At 40.0% G+C, this 15,904-nt stretch overlaps 1 protein-coding gene across 1 annotated transcript; it reads right to left on the bottom strand.

The window, feature by feature from the left end:
• Window positions 1–649: 649 nt before the first annotated feature.
• On the bottom strand, window positions 650–10,587 carry LOC122067736 (glutamyl-tRNA reductase-binding protein, chloroplastic). Its single transcript, XM_042631578.1, has 6 exons — window positions 10,039–10,587; window positions 9,785–9,865; window positions 4,422–4,526; window positions 4,123–4,272; window positions 1,088–1,152; window positions 650–788 (listed from the first exon to the last, which is right to left on the bottom strand). Exons 1-6 carry the CDS (start codon window positions 10,453–10,455, stop codon window positions 782–784), a joined length of 825 nt encoding a protein of 274 aa, XP_042487512.1. The 5' UTR covers window positions 10,456–10,587; the 3' UTR covers window positions 650–781.
• Between the last annotated feature and the right edge of the window lie 5,317 nt (window positions 10,588–15,904).

Genomic DNA, 15,904 nt, shown 5'->3' on the forward strand with positions numbered 1-15,904 from the left:
ATCCAATCTTGCCTAGAAAGGTATGACCATCTATACCTGGATTTGTAGAGGAGCTCCTCTAAAGCATTTTCTCCATCTTCATTTTCTCGTAGTGTTGCATAGGGCAAGTAGCCATATAGAGGGGTCTCATTGAACTTGGATCTCAGCTGTGTGATGATGTCATGCTCACCTGACACCCAGATCAAAGAGATTAACTGATAAAATGAGGGAAAACAAAAAATTAATAAATAAAAAAGTCCAGATCAAAGGAGACTACGGAGGAGGTTCTTGTGATGACCCAGAATAAAATGGGGAATAAAGACTTTAAGCCTGAAATTCTCATTTCCATACCTCTCCCCTCAAACAGAAGGCTGAAATTGCATAGCTCCAGTTATTTTCCATTATGATTAACATGTGAAGTTATACAGTAATCAAAGACGATTGACCTTATTAAAAAAACTTCTGCAATTGGAGCCGCCTTGGTAGAATACAATGAAGCACTGCACATTGATGGTTCCAGTAAAACCTCTACAAAGAAAGCAAAGCCACCAAGAAAATCACTATGATCACTTGTGTCTAATGCAGCTAATCTGTTTCAATTGCTTCACTTTCTCAAATGTTGGAGCAGAGTAGTTCTTCTCCACTTCCCATGCAAATTGGGACATACAATTAAATGATGACTTTGTGCTCTTCTCATCTGTGACTTCTCTAGGGAAAGGAACCCGAACTTCAAAAGTGTCTCCTTCGGGTGATAGCAAATGGATATCAAAACCTAGCCGGTCAACCCATATCAACTTTGCCTCTACCGCCTGCCAATACCAGAACATGTCCCAAAATAATTTCAGAGGAAAGGGTGAAAAAACTGGTAAAAACATCAATGTATATTTTGAGAACTGGACCAATTCATTTCAAGGAAACAGTGTAAGTCTATTTAATTAAATCAAACAACTGCATTTTCCTCGAGAGGACTAAATTTTCATCTCTGCTGTGAAAGATTTCTTCAAGAGGACTAAATTTTCATCTCTCTCTGTCTCTCTCTCAAAGCTCACATTGCATTTAAAAAAAAAAAAAAAAAAAGGAAATACAAATAAAATACAAAAGAACAAACCTGGACAAACCCAGGCCAACACACGGAGAGACGAGGCCCCACTTCGACATTACCATCAGCAAGGCCTGCAAACCACCACATTATGAAAAATGAAACCTAGGTCTTGACATAACATCAATGGCTAATTCCTCAGCGATATGGGATGGAAAGTCGACCATAATGGCTGAGATCTGAGACTTTGCCACACCCTAAGCCAAGAAATCTGCAGTTGGAATGGCCTCTCTGCTTTTCTTCTATTTGCATTGAGGAGCCCCCTTTGGTTCCTTCTTCCTGTTGTTCTCCTACTTGGTCAACACCTCCTTCTGTGATCCTATTTTATTTTCTGTGTTGTTGAAAAGGAAAGAATATCTATATCGCGAGGAAGAATACCTATATCATTCGCGCAAATGATGGAATCGACTAAGAACAGACTTTCTACTATTGTCTCGCATGGCATGTCCCTCGTTAGAATTATGGCAACAATGGTTGATGGATTATGAAAACTATTGTATACCTCACTTTTGTGGTTACATAAGGCAAAAGCAGCTTGGCATCGACAGGGTTCTACCTGGTCAATGTGCCAGCTGCTTTTGAGAAGTTGGTCAGCCAGTTCATAAAGTTGCACACAGCAGAAAGCGCCTTCTACAGGAACTTCGAAACAACAGTGACCCACATCAAACCCAAGGTTTCAGCCAGTAAAAAGTGGAAGCGCTGGTTGACCACGCATCCAAAAACAGGGGAGGGGGTGGAATTTCTGAAAACACAAGGGAGGTGGGTGGAATAAACGCAAACTACAGGGGAGGGGGATGCAAATGACTCTAGATATATATATATATATATGTATGCTAGATTAGGCTTCGACATGCCATGCATTGTGGCCGATGTGCAGTTTCCGGCACTGCATGGCCGTGCTAACTGTATCAATATGAAAGGCATGTAGGATATTAAAGTAGGGTATAATTATCCTATGCTATGATCTCTTGCCAATAGAGGGTGAGGTGTTGGATAACCCATTGTGGTAGGTCTGCTGAACCTTTTCGGAATGCCTCTCCCACGGTACGATTTGATTGTTTCCAGAGGTGGAAACTAGCCCGGCATAGCCGATGTGTTATTTTCGGTGTCGTGGCTACCAAGAGGGGATTATCAGGGTCTGTTAGGTGACCAAGGTTGCATTCTAGGACCAACAGGATCCTATCACGACTAGCGTTTGTATCGCTGGGTGACGATATGCGATTTTCTGAGACTAGAGACTGCCTAATGCTTCATAGTAACATAAACCGACTTAGTTGTATGTTAAGTGGATTATAATAAAATGAACTGCATCATTTCGCGTTCATGGTTTATTTATGTTTGCCTATATGAACCTCATCCCTCACTAAGCTAGTTGGAGCTCACACCACATGCTTGTTTCTTTTTAAAATGATAATGCAGGTACCGTGGCGCCTATGAGCAATGACCGGTGGACACCGAAGACCGAGGGGCATGGAACTTATTGTGTCTTTGATAGCTATTTCTACACAACACCGTGAGTTGAGATTGATACTGCCATCTCAATTACCAAGGAATCTAAAGTGATAATATAAACATAACAAGTTTATCCAATTCCCAAGACATAATGATATATAATACCATCAATAACAACATCCAAAAATACAAAAAAAGGAAGGTTGTGATGGTTAAGCTACTGCTATCAGAGATCCTGGTAGAGATTTAGGACGAGTAAGCATCCTAATCACATTGCAGGTATCCTAGTGAGAGCGGGTATGAGTGTGTGAGAAATGGTATGGGGGAGATGGGGAAGGAGATAGATACGAGCAAAAAACCATTTGAACTTCAAGATTGTCCATAAGTAAAGGGAAAATGCAATAGGGCTGGGAAAATGAAAACCTTACAAAGCAAGAGGATTGCTTCACCAAGAAAGTTTTCAAGTAGTTCGTGTTGGAGGATAGTGGCTTATGGAAGATGGTGGCACATAATAAGAATGTCAGGTTGGATTGAGTTTGACTAGTGGGGAGATGGTACATGGTTACAAGGTGTGTGGTCTGGAAATAATTTTCTTGACATTGGAGCTCATGAAGGGCTTAGTAAAGATCGTTTTAGGTAGGACCAAGGCAATGTTTAAGAACTTGATTAAGCTTTCCTGTAACTTTGCTTTTGAGTGAAAAACTTTTCATAGGGGATATTATAAAGTTCGAATGAAAGAATTAAAAAGATGAAGATTAAGTTCGAGATGAATCATAAAATCTTGAACAAAAGGCGAGGGGTTGTTACACTACTACTTTTAGGATATTTTGACATCCACAAATTGTTTGAGAATATCGAACGGGAACCTTGTTCTATTACTTTTATGCCAAATTCTTTACAGCCATTTGATGCTGTGGATGAGAGCCTCTATTCTACTACTTTTTCCAATTGTTGACAGTTATTAAACTCCTCTTAGACATTGGAGTTTTCATGTTGGTGGTTATTTTAAAAGAAGTAGAGTGGTTGAAAACCTTAATATGATGAACAGAGTCAAAGAAGGGCTAACAGCCTTTCAATTCATTGTAAAACTGCTCAAGCCCTTAGTGGGTATTTTTGCTCCTCAGCGTCGTTAAGTCTCAACTGTTTAATGGTGGAGATGATGAACAGTTGATTATCTCCCTTGTGGGATAAATGGACACTTTGGAAAGGAAATATTGTGCTTAGTTTGAAATAAGTATTGGTTAATCAATGCAGGATGGAAAGATGTCCTGTCATTTTGATGAAGCAATCAACAACTCTTAAGAAAACTTCAGCATGTTTATTCTGACCTCCCTACGGAATGCAAAAGACGATTAGTAGGATGACTAGTGAGAACCGTCATCTTCCAGTTCAGTCAGCCTAGGAAATCTCTGAGGCGAGAGTTTAGAATGGTTAGTCCTGCCAAGTTTCATTGTTCCTCCTGTACAATGATGCCACTGGCAGTGCTCTCATAGGGTATGAAATTGATTCCTTTAGATTCAATCCTTCTTCAATGAAAAGCCAGCAAACCAAAAAATCTCCATGCAAGCACTAAAACAGTAGTTGGTGCAAACCTGGAATTCCAAATCCACATAAATGTTGCAAAAGCGAAGGACCTCTCCAACAAAATTGGTGTTGAATTCATTCACAATCTCTTCTGCAAAGTTTCTGAGTGGATCAGGGCTTGCATTTTTGTACTCCATCCAGGTCACCCATTCCCCAACCTGAAATACAAGTGCAAAAAAGCAAGTTTCATATTTAAGGCAGAGAATAACATACCATGTTTCAAAGTTTAGGCACAGCAATGGACTTGAAATGATTGTAAAGTGTATTGTTTGGATCAACACTGTAAGATATCAGGAGACCCACAAACCTCCATGAAATTTTGCATCTGTAGCACCCGTTCTGTAGCAACCACATATATAAGATCATCATCCACTTCCTCCTCAAACCTCTTTTTCCATATTGAGCGGAGTTCCTGCAAGAATAGAAAGCAATATCTTTAGACAAAGCAGCAGAAGCTAATCATAGATGTAATGTTTTAGCAACACAACAAAGAGTAGAAAAAATCCCCTATGTTTCTAGAAAACCTTACACGAAACACTAAATGTGAAAGAAACAATGGATAACATGCTCAAATGACCGAGGATAACATAATCAAAAGTTTTGTTATTAGCCTCCACTTTTGATAAGCTCTGAAACTTCTCGGCCTAAAAGTTCTTGAGTCTTAGGGATAAGCTTTACAACTGGCCAAGCCAACTGGGGAATCATACAACATATCATTTTGTACAAGGGGTTCTCTCCCAGTAGTAAAATGCACTGTTTTAATCAATAATTTCTACAGTTAATGGAATCAGGTCAATGGAAAAGGAGGGCAATCAGAAAATGTTTCCAACAAGATGTAAAGGCATTAAATTTAGTAAATATCCTACCATTATAAGGCCACACTAAGATCTGTTGAAATCAAGAAAGGAGAAACCAAACCAAAAACCTAAAAAGGGAGAGTTGAATGGTAGGTTGAGAAAATCAAAAAAACGACGGAACATGAAAAAATATTTTCCCAACTCATCAGTCAGCCAGTTGTGGAAACTAGACATAAACCCAGTAATGAAAATAACCAAATACTCAATTTCAAAATGAGACAAGAGAGCAAGAACCGATGGAAATGGAAAACATAAATGGATAGGGGACCCAACAAAGAATCTGAATGGAAAAAGCTAGGGAGGGGAGGTAGATAACAGCCAAGAGGCTCGAATCCGAGACCTCCCGGTGAGCATGGGCTTTTTGCACACTGTATGATGCAGATTAATCACCAAAATAGACTTGTTTTATTAGGAACAAGCCTAGGGTTGGGTTCCATACATGTTGGGCCTTTGATCCCATGTGTTTTGAGTGTAATAGACCACTTTTATGGGTCTAAAAGGGGGGCTCTAAGGATGCATACGAGATTACTAGTTAGTTTCCATTTTCATTAGTTTTCCTTTTTAGCTGAGTTTGATATGAGTTATATTTGTTTCCTACTTTCTTTAGGAGTCAAGTCATTATTAATAGTTAGTTTCCTTTTTCAACTAGTTTCTAATTTCAGTTAGTTTCTAATTTCATTTTTTAATAACACTAGTGTATTAGGATAATATTTGGTTTCCTTTCTGAAGAACCTTCTATTTTGTAATTCCCTCCCCCATCAACATTATAAATAAAGAAAATGAGGCTCCTAAAGCTTAGATGATTTTGATAAAAAAAAAAAAAAAATTAACGGTTGTTGCTATTTTCTTCTTCATGAAGAGTTGTCTTGTGTTTGATCAAGGCTGATGGGATTGGTGTTTGATCCAATTGACTCTTTGCGGTGTGAAGCCCAAGAGGTCCTCTTCCTTAACTCATCTTCTTCTTCTCTCAACTACACAAAGTGTTACTGATCTGCTCAAGTTCTTACAGGTATTAAATTCAGTTTTCTTCTCAGTTCTGCCCAGAGTATGCAATTTTCAGAACCTGCCCAGACCTAACCAGCCATCAATTTTGGCTGATTTTTGGATCGAAGTTAGGCCCTACCTAAGGGGGAACTCGACCCAAAGGGGAACCTTTTCTTTCAAAGTGTTCAAGAGATATTAGAAATCTCCCAAATTTTATCTTCTAGTGACCTATTCTACCCATATTTGAAATCGATAGACTGACTCTAATTTCCTTGGTTTCCTATGGTGTTTATTCATGATTTATGACCTGTTCTTACTCCATATCAGTACCTGTTATGTCTCTTCATATCTGATTATATTTTGGTCACAGAATCCTTCACTTCTGGAATTGACAGCCTAATTTCCAGAACTGATTTCTTCATTATTTCTGATCTATTTGTATTGCTGTTCTATTCTAGTGGTTCTTCTGATAGAAAGATCCTACAGTTGAGACTTGGTTAGACTCCCTATCCTAGTCTACATTAAGTGATATCAGAGCATGGCAGAGAACAACCCTCTTGCTGAGATGAAGACTTCCCTTGCTTCCATAATGGATATGGTGATACAACTGCATCAAGAAATGGTGCAAACGAATGAAGTACTCGTTAGAATGTAGTGACGTGTTGGTGTCCCAGAATCATTAATAGCACCTGTAACACCTCGAGGTGAAGTGAAGATACCTCTATTCAAACCAAAAGAACTTGAAGTTAAGGTTCACATTGAAGAGATAGTTCTTGAAGCTTCAAAGACAGAAGGTCAAGAGACAAAATATTCCACAGAAGAGTTCTACATTAAGGAGAGCATAGTAGACAAGACTGAAGCCATGGACGATGATGTAGTGGTTGAAAGCACTCCACAACAAGTCTTTGAGATTTATGATGAAATGGAAGAGCTTGTTCCTCCAATCCCTGATAAGAAGGTTACCATCGTTGATGACTCTATGCATACAACATTTACAGTTGGTATTGATATAGAGGTCGAACATACAGAGTTTATACCATCATGGTTCTTTGAAGAGAAAGCTCCACACCTTGAAGACTACATTCTGAAAGTTTACAAGCAATTAGAATTTTGTTTGGGGATGGTCAAAGCTGCTACACACATGTTTCCCCCTCATCACTGCAAAATTCGAGGAAGAATTTTTTCAAGAAGGGGAGAGTTGATGTAGATTAATCACTAAAAAATGCTTGTTTTATTAGGAATAAGCCTAGGCTTGGGTTCCATACATGTTGGGCCTTTGATCCCATGTATTTTTCGAGGACAAATTATTTCAAGAAAGGGAGAGTTGATGCAGATTAATCACCAAAATAGGCTTGTTTTATTAGGAATAAACCTAGAGTTGGGTTCCATACATGTTGGGCCTTTGATCCCATGTGTTTTGAGTGTAATAGACCACTTTTACGGGTCTAAAAGGGGGGCTCTAAGGATGCATACGGGATTACTAGTTAGTTTTCATTTTCATTAGTTTTTCTTTTTTAGTTGGGTTTGATTTGAGTTATATTTGTTTCCTTAGGAATCAAGTTATTAATTGAGTCAAGTCATTAGTAGTTATTTTCCTTTTTCAACTAGTTTCTAATTTCAGTTTTTAGTAACATTAGTGTATTAGGAGAATATTTGGTTTCCTTTTTAAAGAACCTTCTATTTTGTAATTCCCTACCCCATTAACCTTATAAATAAAGAAAAAGAGTTGTCTTGTGTTTGATCAAGGCTGATGGAATTGGTGTTTGATCCAATTGACTCTTTGCGGTATGAAGCCCAGGAGGTCCTTTTCCATAGCTTATCTTCTTCGTCCCTCAACTACACAAAGTGTTACTGATATGCTTAAGTTCTTACAAGTATTCAATTCAGTTTTCTTCTCAGTTCTGCCTAGAAAATTGCAGACTCTGTTAGCAATTTTCAGAACCTGCCCAGACCTAACCAGCCATCAGTTTTTGCTGAATTTTGGATCGAAGTTAGGCCCTACCTAAGGGGGAACTCGACCCAAAGGGGAACCTTTTCTGTCCAGGTGTTCAAGAGATATTAGAAATCTCCCAAATTTTGTCTTCTAGTGACCTATTCTACCCATATTTGAAATCGATAGACTGACTCTGATTTCCTTGGTTTCCTATGGTGTTTATTCATGATTTATGACATGTTCTTACTCCATATCAGTACCTGTTATGTCTCTTCATATCTGATTATATCTTGGTCACAGAATCCTTCACTTCTGGAATCAACAGCCTAATTTCCAGAACTGATTTCTTCATTATTTCTGATATGTTTGTATTGCTGTTCTATTCTGGCGGTTGAGAGAGAGAGCTGCAACTTGGGTAATGGGAGTCCCAATCGATGAGATTGGGGCTGCCTAACACTTTCATTATATAGCAAAACTAGGAATCATAACAGAACTAGGAATCATAACAGTACTAGAAGTCATTACAATACTAGGAAAGTAAAAACAGAAATAGAACTCACTTCTAATTAGATTTCCTAATATAATTAGGGCTAGATTAGAACTCTCTTATGGAGGATTTCGTGGCTTATGCTGGCCACTCATCCTCCCCCTCACGACATAAACACACACCACAACTCATCAACTGCGCCAGGCTTGGTGCCTCTCTTACTTCTCCTCAGTTTCATTTGGACCCTAGAGTTGCACTATCTCTAAGGTGATTAGGAAAATCTTGTGAACTCAAAAGTGCCTCCGAAAGTGTAGTTGTTCTTATGGAAAGCTTGTTTAAATGCTATTAAAGTAATGGTTAATATTAAGCACAGGAAATTACTCAGTTCTGATGTTTTCCCTAGTTGTGGACTTGCCACAAAGACCATGGAGCATTCACTTCTTGAGTGCCCCCTTGCCCAGCAAGCCTAGTTTGCTACATGTGTTTCTATAATATCTTCATCAAGCCCTAGTTTACCACTCCATGATTGGATTTTTTAAATGGGGGAAAACTCCAAGATTAACAAAGAAAAAGCAATGAGTAGATTCTTTGTGCATGCAACCATAGTTTGGGAGATTTGGAAGCAGCGAAATTGAAGGATGTTTTGCATAGTTTTGCCTCCTTTTACCTCTCGGATTTCATTGCTGGATCTTCTGGCTCTCAACCAGCAAACTCCCCAGTTGTTCCAGTGGAGTCCTCTCTCATTTCTTCTGATGCCACTTTGTTGGAGTGGCCAAAGGCCATGGGTATTGGTTGCTATGCCTTGGATACTTGTAGGAAGCACGACATGGTTGCTTACCATCTCTTCCCTACCACTGCTTTAGTTGGTGAAGCTATTGGTCTCCAATTTGGTCTTAAGTCATCATTAAAAGCTGGCATGAACTATGTTACCCTTCATTTAGACTGTCAAGTTCTAATCCAGTGTATCTTTGAAGAATTTTTTCAGCCTCTGTCAGAAATAGCCCCTATTTTTGTGGAGATTCATCTGTTGCTTTGAGTACCGCTCTTTTTTACAAGTTAGAAAATCTGAGAATGTTGTTGCCCATGCCATTTCTAAAATGGGCAATTTCAAACCCTCATCAGTGTCTTTGGAATTCCACCATTCCAGAAGATATTCTAAAGTTTGTAAGCATGGTCTTTTTCCCTCTTTAGGCCTAATATATACTTTCCCCTTCTTTGGGGGCTTATGAACCCAAAAAAATAAATAAAACAAATATTTCCTATTTAGATGAGACAATAGTGATATCAAACCAGCACTTATTCAGGCCAGTATGTATAAATTGCATACAATTAGGACCAGATTTCGGCAACTATACTGATAAGGAAAATATAACAAAAAATGAGGAAGATGGTGTATAGATTAGATCTACCTTCAAAACCATTTTGTCTTTGGGTTTGGTGAGGCTGCCCTGAAGCGAACATTGCGAAATCCGTGCTCCGCACTGCTCTAACTGGTTGGTTTAAAGCACACAAATAGAAGCCAAAGCAATAACAATTAAGTGTCTTCTTCCTCTTGTGAACCGTTGTGCTATTACAGGGTTACCATGAACCGTCGTTAATTAAATCATTTTCTAAGAAAGATTTAGCTTAGAATGCCCTCTAAGAAGTATTGTTAGAGAATTACCTGGACATTGAGACAAGAGCTGCTGCCAATAGTGAATTGACTATCTTCAGCATTCAAGCACAAGATGGGCATCCCTTCTGGGTCAACAGCGAAACGAACACCAATGCACAAAGGCAACCCTTGTTGAGTAGACGTACAAAGGCTACCCACCGAAGATAACTCCATTATTGTCCTGGAAATTTCAGCTGGAGAGGGTTTCTTCAGCAATTCCTTCTGGATTGGATTCGATACCACAGAAACTGAGCATCTCACGGGCTGAAATGAGAAGTTGACAACTGGGTTTATCTTCGTAAGATTCAAGTGGGTTCTTTTTATTGGTTGGGTTGCAGGGAAAGCAGCCGAGAAGGATAATGTTTTGGAGAAGCAAGGAAGAGGGAAGCAACACCGAGGATTGAGATATTGGGCGTGAGGCACCATTTGGTGAGTTAAATTCAAATGGGTTTTTCTCCTTATCTGTGATGATATTTCTAGGTCAAAGAAAGGAGGGAAACCAAAAGATCTACCGATAGAAAGGGATGCAGTTTCTCCCTTGGCCTTTGGAGAGGAGAGGGCAGAGAAGAAAACGTCCTTCGCGCAAGGATATTCCTTGCCTGCGCTGGCTTGGCTCTTCGACCAAGGAGAGACGAACCAGTGCTGAATCGGAAGAACAGCGATAGAAAATGATGATAGAAGGTAGGTAGCTGTAAAGAACTGAAAAATGTTCTGTGACCTGATGGAGGATGAAATTTCAGTCCTCTCATGCGCTGAAAATTAACTTTTAACCTGATTTTTGAGCTGGGCCTGCTCAAGGTCTCCTTAACATGTTAGTTCCCAATGTTCACCAAAAAGAGTAAAAAACATGTTAGTTCCCATTTTTCTGTTCTCTTGCCATGAGCACCTTTTTTTTTTTTTTTTTTTGGTGGAACTTGCCATGAGCAGCTTAGAGCAAAACAAAGCCTCATCCTAGCCATAATAAATTTGCTAATACCTAGAAAATGATAAATTCAGTGGGAATCTGTATTAATCCAAGAGACTTGGTTTTCTCTTTTTTATTTTTTCTTTTTCTCTTTTTTTTTTCTCTTTAGGTTCCATTTGATTGTAATGAGAGTTTAAAGGGAATGAAAGTGAAATTTTCATACTTTAAAAAGAAATGTTTATAATAAATACGTTATATGATTATACAAACTACTCCAATTTTTACCTATATTTAATAATGATATATTTTACATGTAATTTTTAATTTACATATTATAGCAAAGGGTTTTGAATGCAAAGTAAAGTGAAATTTTATAATTGAAAATGGAATGATTTAAAGTTAATGTTAAAGTCACATGAGTAATGATTACATATATTTCTTTTTTAAGTATAAACATTTCACTTCACTTCCATTTAATTCCTCTTACAATCAAACATAGCCTAAGGTTTCACAATAATTCAGCTCAAAAAAATTAGACCTTTAAAAAATAGGCAAAATGATCATTGAACGTGGGTGCTGATAAGTTCCGAAAATGTCCTAAAAATCTGACCATTAATATATATTGACACTTAATATTAGTTGTTCAATAATTTACCTTCGAGGTTAATTCAACGAACCGGCTATTACATGACAACCAGTTAATCTACTTTCCTCATAACTCAAAAATTGAGTTCCTCCTCAAACTTGACTCTTCTGTCATCTTTTCGTTGTGAAACCCTTAACCTAATATCCTCCTCCATTTGCTACTTTTGTAACCCCCAATCATAACCTAGATTGACTTTATCTGCCACTTGTGATACCTACATTAATCTCATTGGGCTAACACCTATCATGTCCCATTATTTAACAAGTACAACTTATTGCAGGAAGCTGCGTTTTTAAAGTAACTTCATTCGCAAAGCAGAGGTAGTTCAGCAAGTAATGTTCTTTTGATTGAATCTTCTTTATGACGATTTATATTAAACTGGTTAATTATGATGATTCTACTCTATGCATTAATCATTAAATCTGTGACGGTTTTTGTGCAAGAACCTGCAACCCTACATTGAATGAACCTATTCGAGTCTCAAAAAATTAGTTGATCGCGAAAATGATTCGTTATCAATTGAGTCTGAACAAAAGCAATCTTTTGTATAGTTCTCAATTTTTAGATTCGATACTCAAAAAACAGTTGATATTCTAGGGAAATGGATTCATCATCACTTGAATCTGAATCAGAGCAACTCTTCATATAACTCACTAGTCTTAATCTATATATAGTGAAGATTTTTGCGAAATTTATAAAAATCTTGAAAGCTTTTAGTGGTCTTGTACAAAGTCTAAAATGGAATCAGTTGCGGCAAGAAATCACCTAGGCTACTTTCATGTCCTGCAAAGAGGACCAGACACAAGAGAGTGAACGCGGCAGCACCAGGCTGATCTGGTAGGAGACTCTCCGATGCCCTAAGTCAAAATTCTGAGCAAACATATAATTCAAGTGAGAATGGAAAAAGATCGGTCCTTTGGAAATAGGTATACTTGGGTTTTATAGCTAAAGATGGCGGCTGTTAAGCGAGAATCTCACTTTGGTAGCTTCCTATTGCAGGTAGGAGTCCAGTTATAGTAAGAGTTGTGATAGGAAAATGATAGGAAAATGAATATGGAGGATGCTGCCATTATGGGAACTCCTCATTTTAGCCATATACTGGGGGATAGGATGAGATACTCTTCCTTCTAGAGAAGATTCAATATTTTGTCGAGATTCCTTTATCGACTAGGATTGTCCCGTATTTTACAGCCTATGAACTAGGCTTGGAAAGCCCTTTTGGGCACATCTTGGTGGAGATGGTCTATTGGAATCTTAGGCCGAGGGGTCTGAGATGAATGACCTAATTGTCGAGCTACCTATCCCGAGCAACAAGTTGCATGCCTATTGTTCATTTGGTGAGTGCTTGGGACCTGTCGTTCGGCTAAGGACCTAATATAGTTAGGCTCATTTAGTGGTCGAGTAGCCACGTGGCGGGACATACTTGTTATGTCCCCTTTATGCTGGTACTAGCCCAGTCATTCGATTGCTAAAGTCCCTTTGGTGATATCGATCGGTCGGCTCCTGAAATGGGTACTTGCCTCAGGTTGGGTGGATAACCTCATAGGGCTTAGGCTATTCGGATGGCCTTGTATATTCTGGTCGCTTAGTCCTTTTGGCATGTTTTTTCCAGTTGCATATTTTACCTAAACATTTTGCCCACACTCCTTCTGAGCTACTTGAGGTCAACTGGAGTATAACAAGTCATGGTATCTTGCGCCCAGGTCGGTGGTCCCCTTTTATTTCGATTGAGCACCATGGCCAGTGGGGAAAGTAACCACCTCAATTGCTCAGCCCTTCACCTTTTGAACTGGTGCCTTCTTTACCAATTAATGCACCATAGGTTTCCCGGGGTGATACTGAATCAGTGGCAATTTTTATGATTGAAAAGATGCCTCTTTGATGCATTGATGAATGGGGAGTTACCATGTTAGCGTTCCTGTTGCCAGCATGGTGGAAGGGAGGTGAACCGACGTGCTCGGTTGTTCCGGTTCACACCTCTTCTTATGACAGGTACCTTTTCGCTAGTTCAACATTAAATGACCACACTTTCTAGGAGCACAAGAAGCGTCGTTTTAAGGTTTTCACTATCCGTCTTCTCAATCTCTTCTTCCTTGGTCTTACAAGAATTCACTGCTTTATTGTTTTTCTCTTCTACTTCTTCACGTTTTGTTGAGCTCTTCCTGTTGCGGTGCTTTCTTTCTTCATCGAGGGGTCACTTGCCCCCCCTAATAAGTCTTTTTCTTCCTTTTTTCATGTTATTTTATTTATTTATTTTTCATTGCTACACGTGACCCATAAAAGCTGAAAATGGGGTAGTCACCGCCATAGATAGGGTGACCCATTGCATCTTTCATTTCTACTCCATGGGGTACTCCTCTGGGGAGTAATGTTGGCTCTGGTGGGGTATTTGTCACACCCCGTTCACAATGAACCGGGCCAATGACTGGGTTAACACCGGTTAACCCAAACCTGTCAGGATCATTTGATACTGTATTCCACCACAGCATACACACAACTAATAAAAGATTATCAGATCAGCGGAAGACTTGGTTTACCTGTGAACATTCCCATAATACTTGATACCCGAATTTGTGATACAATAGTTATATATATGTGGGCCCGAAGGCATGATATTTACACAATAAAAGTACAATTCACATATCAAGTACATAAAGGAAACCATCAAAAATCGGAGTACACAGCTCGGCTCAGTATCAAGGCTAGAGCTCAGCTCGGCATCAAGGGTTGAGCCCAGCTCGGCATCACATGGTAGAGCTCAGCTTAGCCTCAAAAGTGGAGCTCAGCTCGGCATCAGAATTGTGGTCCCGCAGCACAATCCTCGCACGAGCAGTCAATGCCGTGCTCTAACTCCTCAGGGGCCCACCAATCCTCTTCGGGGAACTCGACTGTGGGACCCACCCCATGCTCCTCAGATGTATGACCTGCAAAATCATCTAAAAAAAGGGGTGCACTAGTGGGATGAGCTCACTAGCTTAGTAAGTGGAAAGGTGGACCACACAGCAGTCCACACATCAAAACATAATCATATGCACTACATGCTATGCAATACATTTTAAATCACATCCACCTAAGCAACATTACTAAGTCTTTGGTTTAGTGCTACTACAGCCACAGTGCGCGTATACTCTGGGTACAAGCAGCAAACTCCATCCCGCGATACTCCCATAGGGCTGTCGGAGAAGGCCCACTGTGAGTACTCGGAAAAATAAAAACATGCCGACCACCGGCTCTCAACAGAAAAGTAAATGACTAAAATTAAAGGTGCTGACTCCAGCAATTTAAAAGTAGTATGATTGGCCCTCTTGAATATACCACCGGGGTAGCAGACTGTCCTAATGACCCGTTGGACATTATCTCTAACCGCCACAGTGACCCGACAACCGCGACCACTGCTTCCCCCCAAATGGTAACCCAACACCTTAACCCCTGTTGGGAAGGGTCGTAGCACGGGACGGTGAAAATCCTAAACCGCATGCTCCTATCTGACAATAGTACGATTGCATAGTGCCATCGCGTCCCATACCACGGGCCACCCGTTCGGTACGGGTGAGATCTGGTGCGAGAAGCGTAGGATTTGGTGAACCTAACATGAGTGAGCGGGGTTAGTACTTCACCATTTTGGAATCAAAATTAACATGATCCAATGACACGATCATGTTTAGAATCCTAAAAGAAGGTCACACGTCCGATTCGGGCCCAATCGGAAGGAAAAATCACATCCGAAGCCTCTCAGTTGGGTCAGACAGCCCACCTGTCTGGCCCACCGGTCTGGACCGATGGGCAGGTTGGCCCGTCGATTGGCCCATCGGTCTGGCCCACCGATTGGGCCAGGGAGTCTACTAAGACCGGCAGGCAGGGTGGCCCGCCGGTTGTGCCCGAAGGCCCTACCCTCTCAGGCGGGTGCCCACAGGTGGGCCAAATGGCCCACCAGTCTTGCCCACCGGTCTTGGCGGGAAACCTGTTGTTTCTTCCCAACTTCCTCCATTCTTTGGGGATTCAAATGGGGCTTTTTCAAACCCATTCTTCACACTTTCAAAATCTTATAGGTTGGTTCGAACCTAGATCTAGGTTAGATTCAAGTGATGGGAAGCCATCTTACCTTCTTTGCTCAAGAACACCTTCAAACCCCCAAAATCACTTCAAATCCACAATGCTTCTCCAACCTTGTCAATACTTCTTCAAATCCTTCAAGATCAACACATAAATCATCTATTAAACCTTAGATTCATCATTTCAAAGGGGATTTACAAGATCTCAAGAAACCCTACTCGAATCAAGGGTTTTACTTGGGTATGGTGAATGTTTAAGGAACCCAACTTTGC

Source organism: Macadamia integrifolia, unplaced genomic scaffold (assembly GCF_013358625.1).
Source record: "Macadamia integrifolia cultivar HAES 741 unplaced genomic scaffold, SCU_Mint_v3 scaffold3094, whole genome shotgun sequence".
NCBI classification, from domain to species: domain Eukaryota; kingdom Viridiplantae; phylum Streptophyta; class Magnoliopsida; order Proteales; family Proteaceae; genus Macadamia; species Macadamia integrifolia.

Coding starts and splice junctions, on each gene's coding strand:
- LOC122067736 (XM_042631578.1), bottom strand. CDS start 10,455: ATGGTGCCTCACGCCCAATATCTCAATCCTCGGTGTTGCTTCCCTCTT. Junction 9,866..10,038: donor GCTCTTGTCTCAATGTCCAG/GTAATTCTCTAA, acceptor TAAACCAACCAG/TTAGAGCAGTGCGGAGCACG. Junction 4,527..9,784: donor AAGACAAAATGGTTTTGAAG/GTAGATCTAATC, acceptor CTATTCTTGCAG/GAACTCCGCTCAATATGGAA.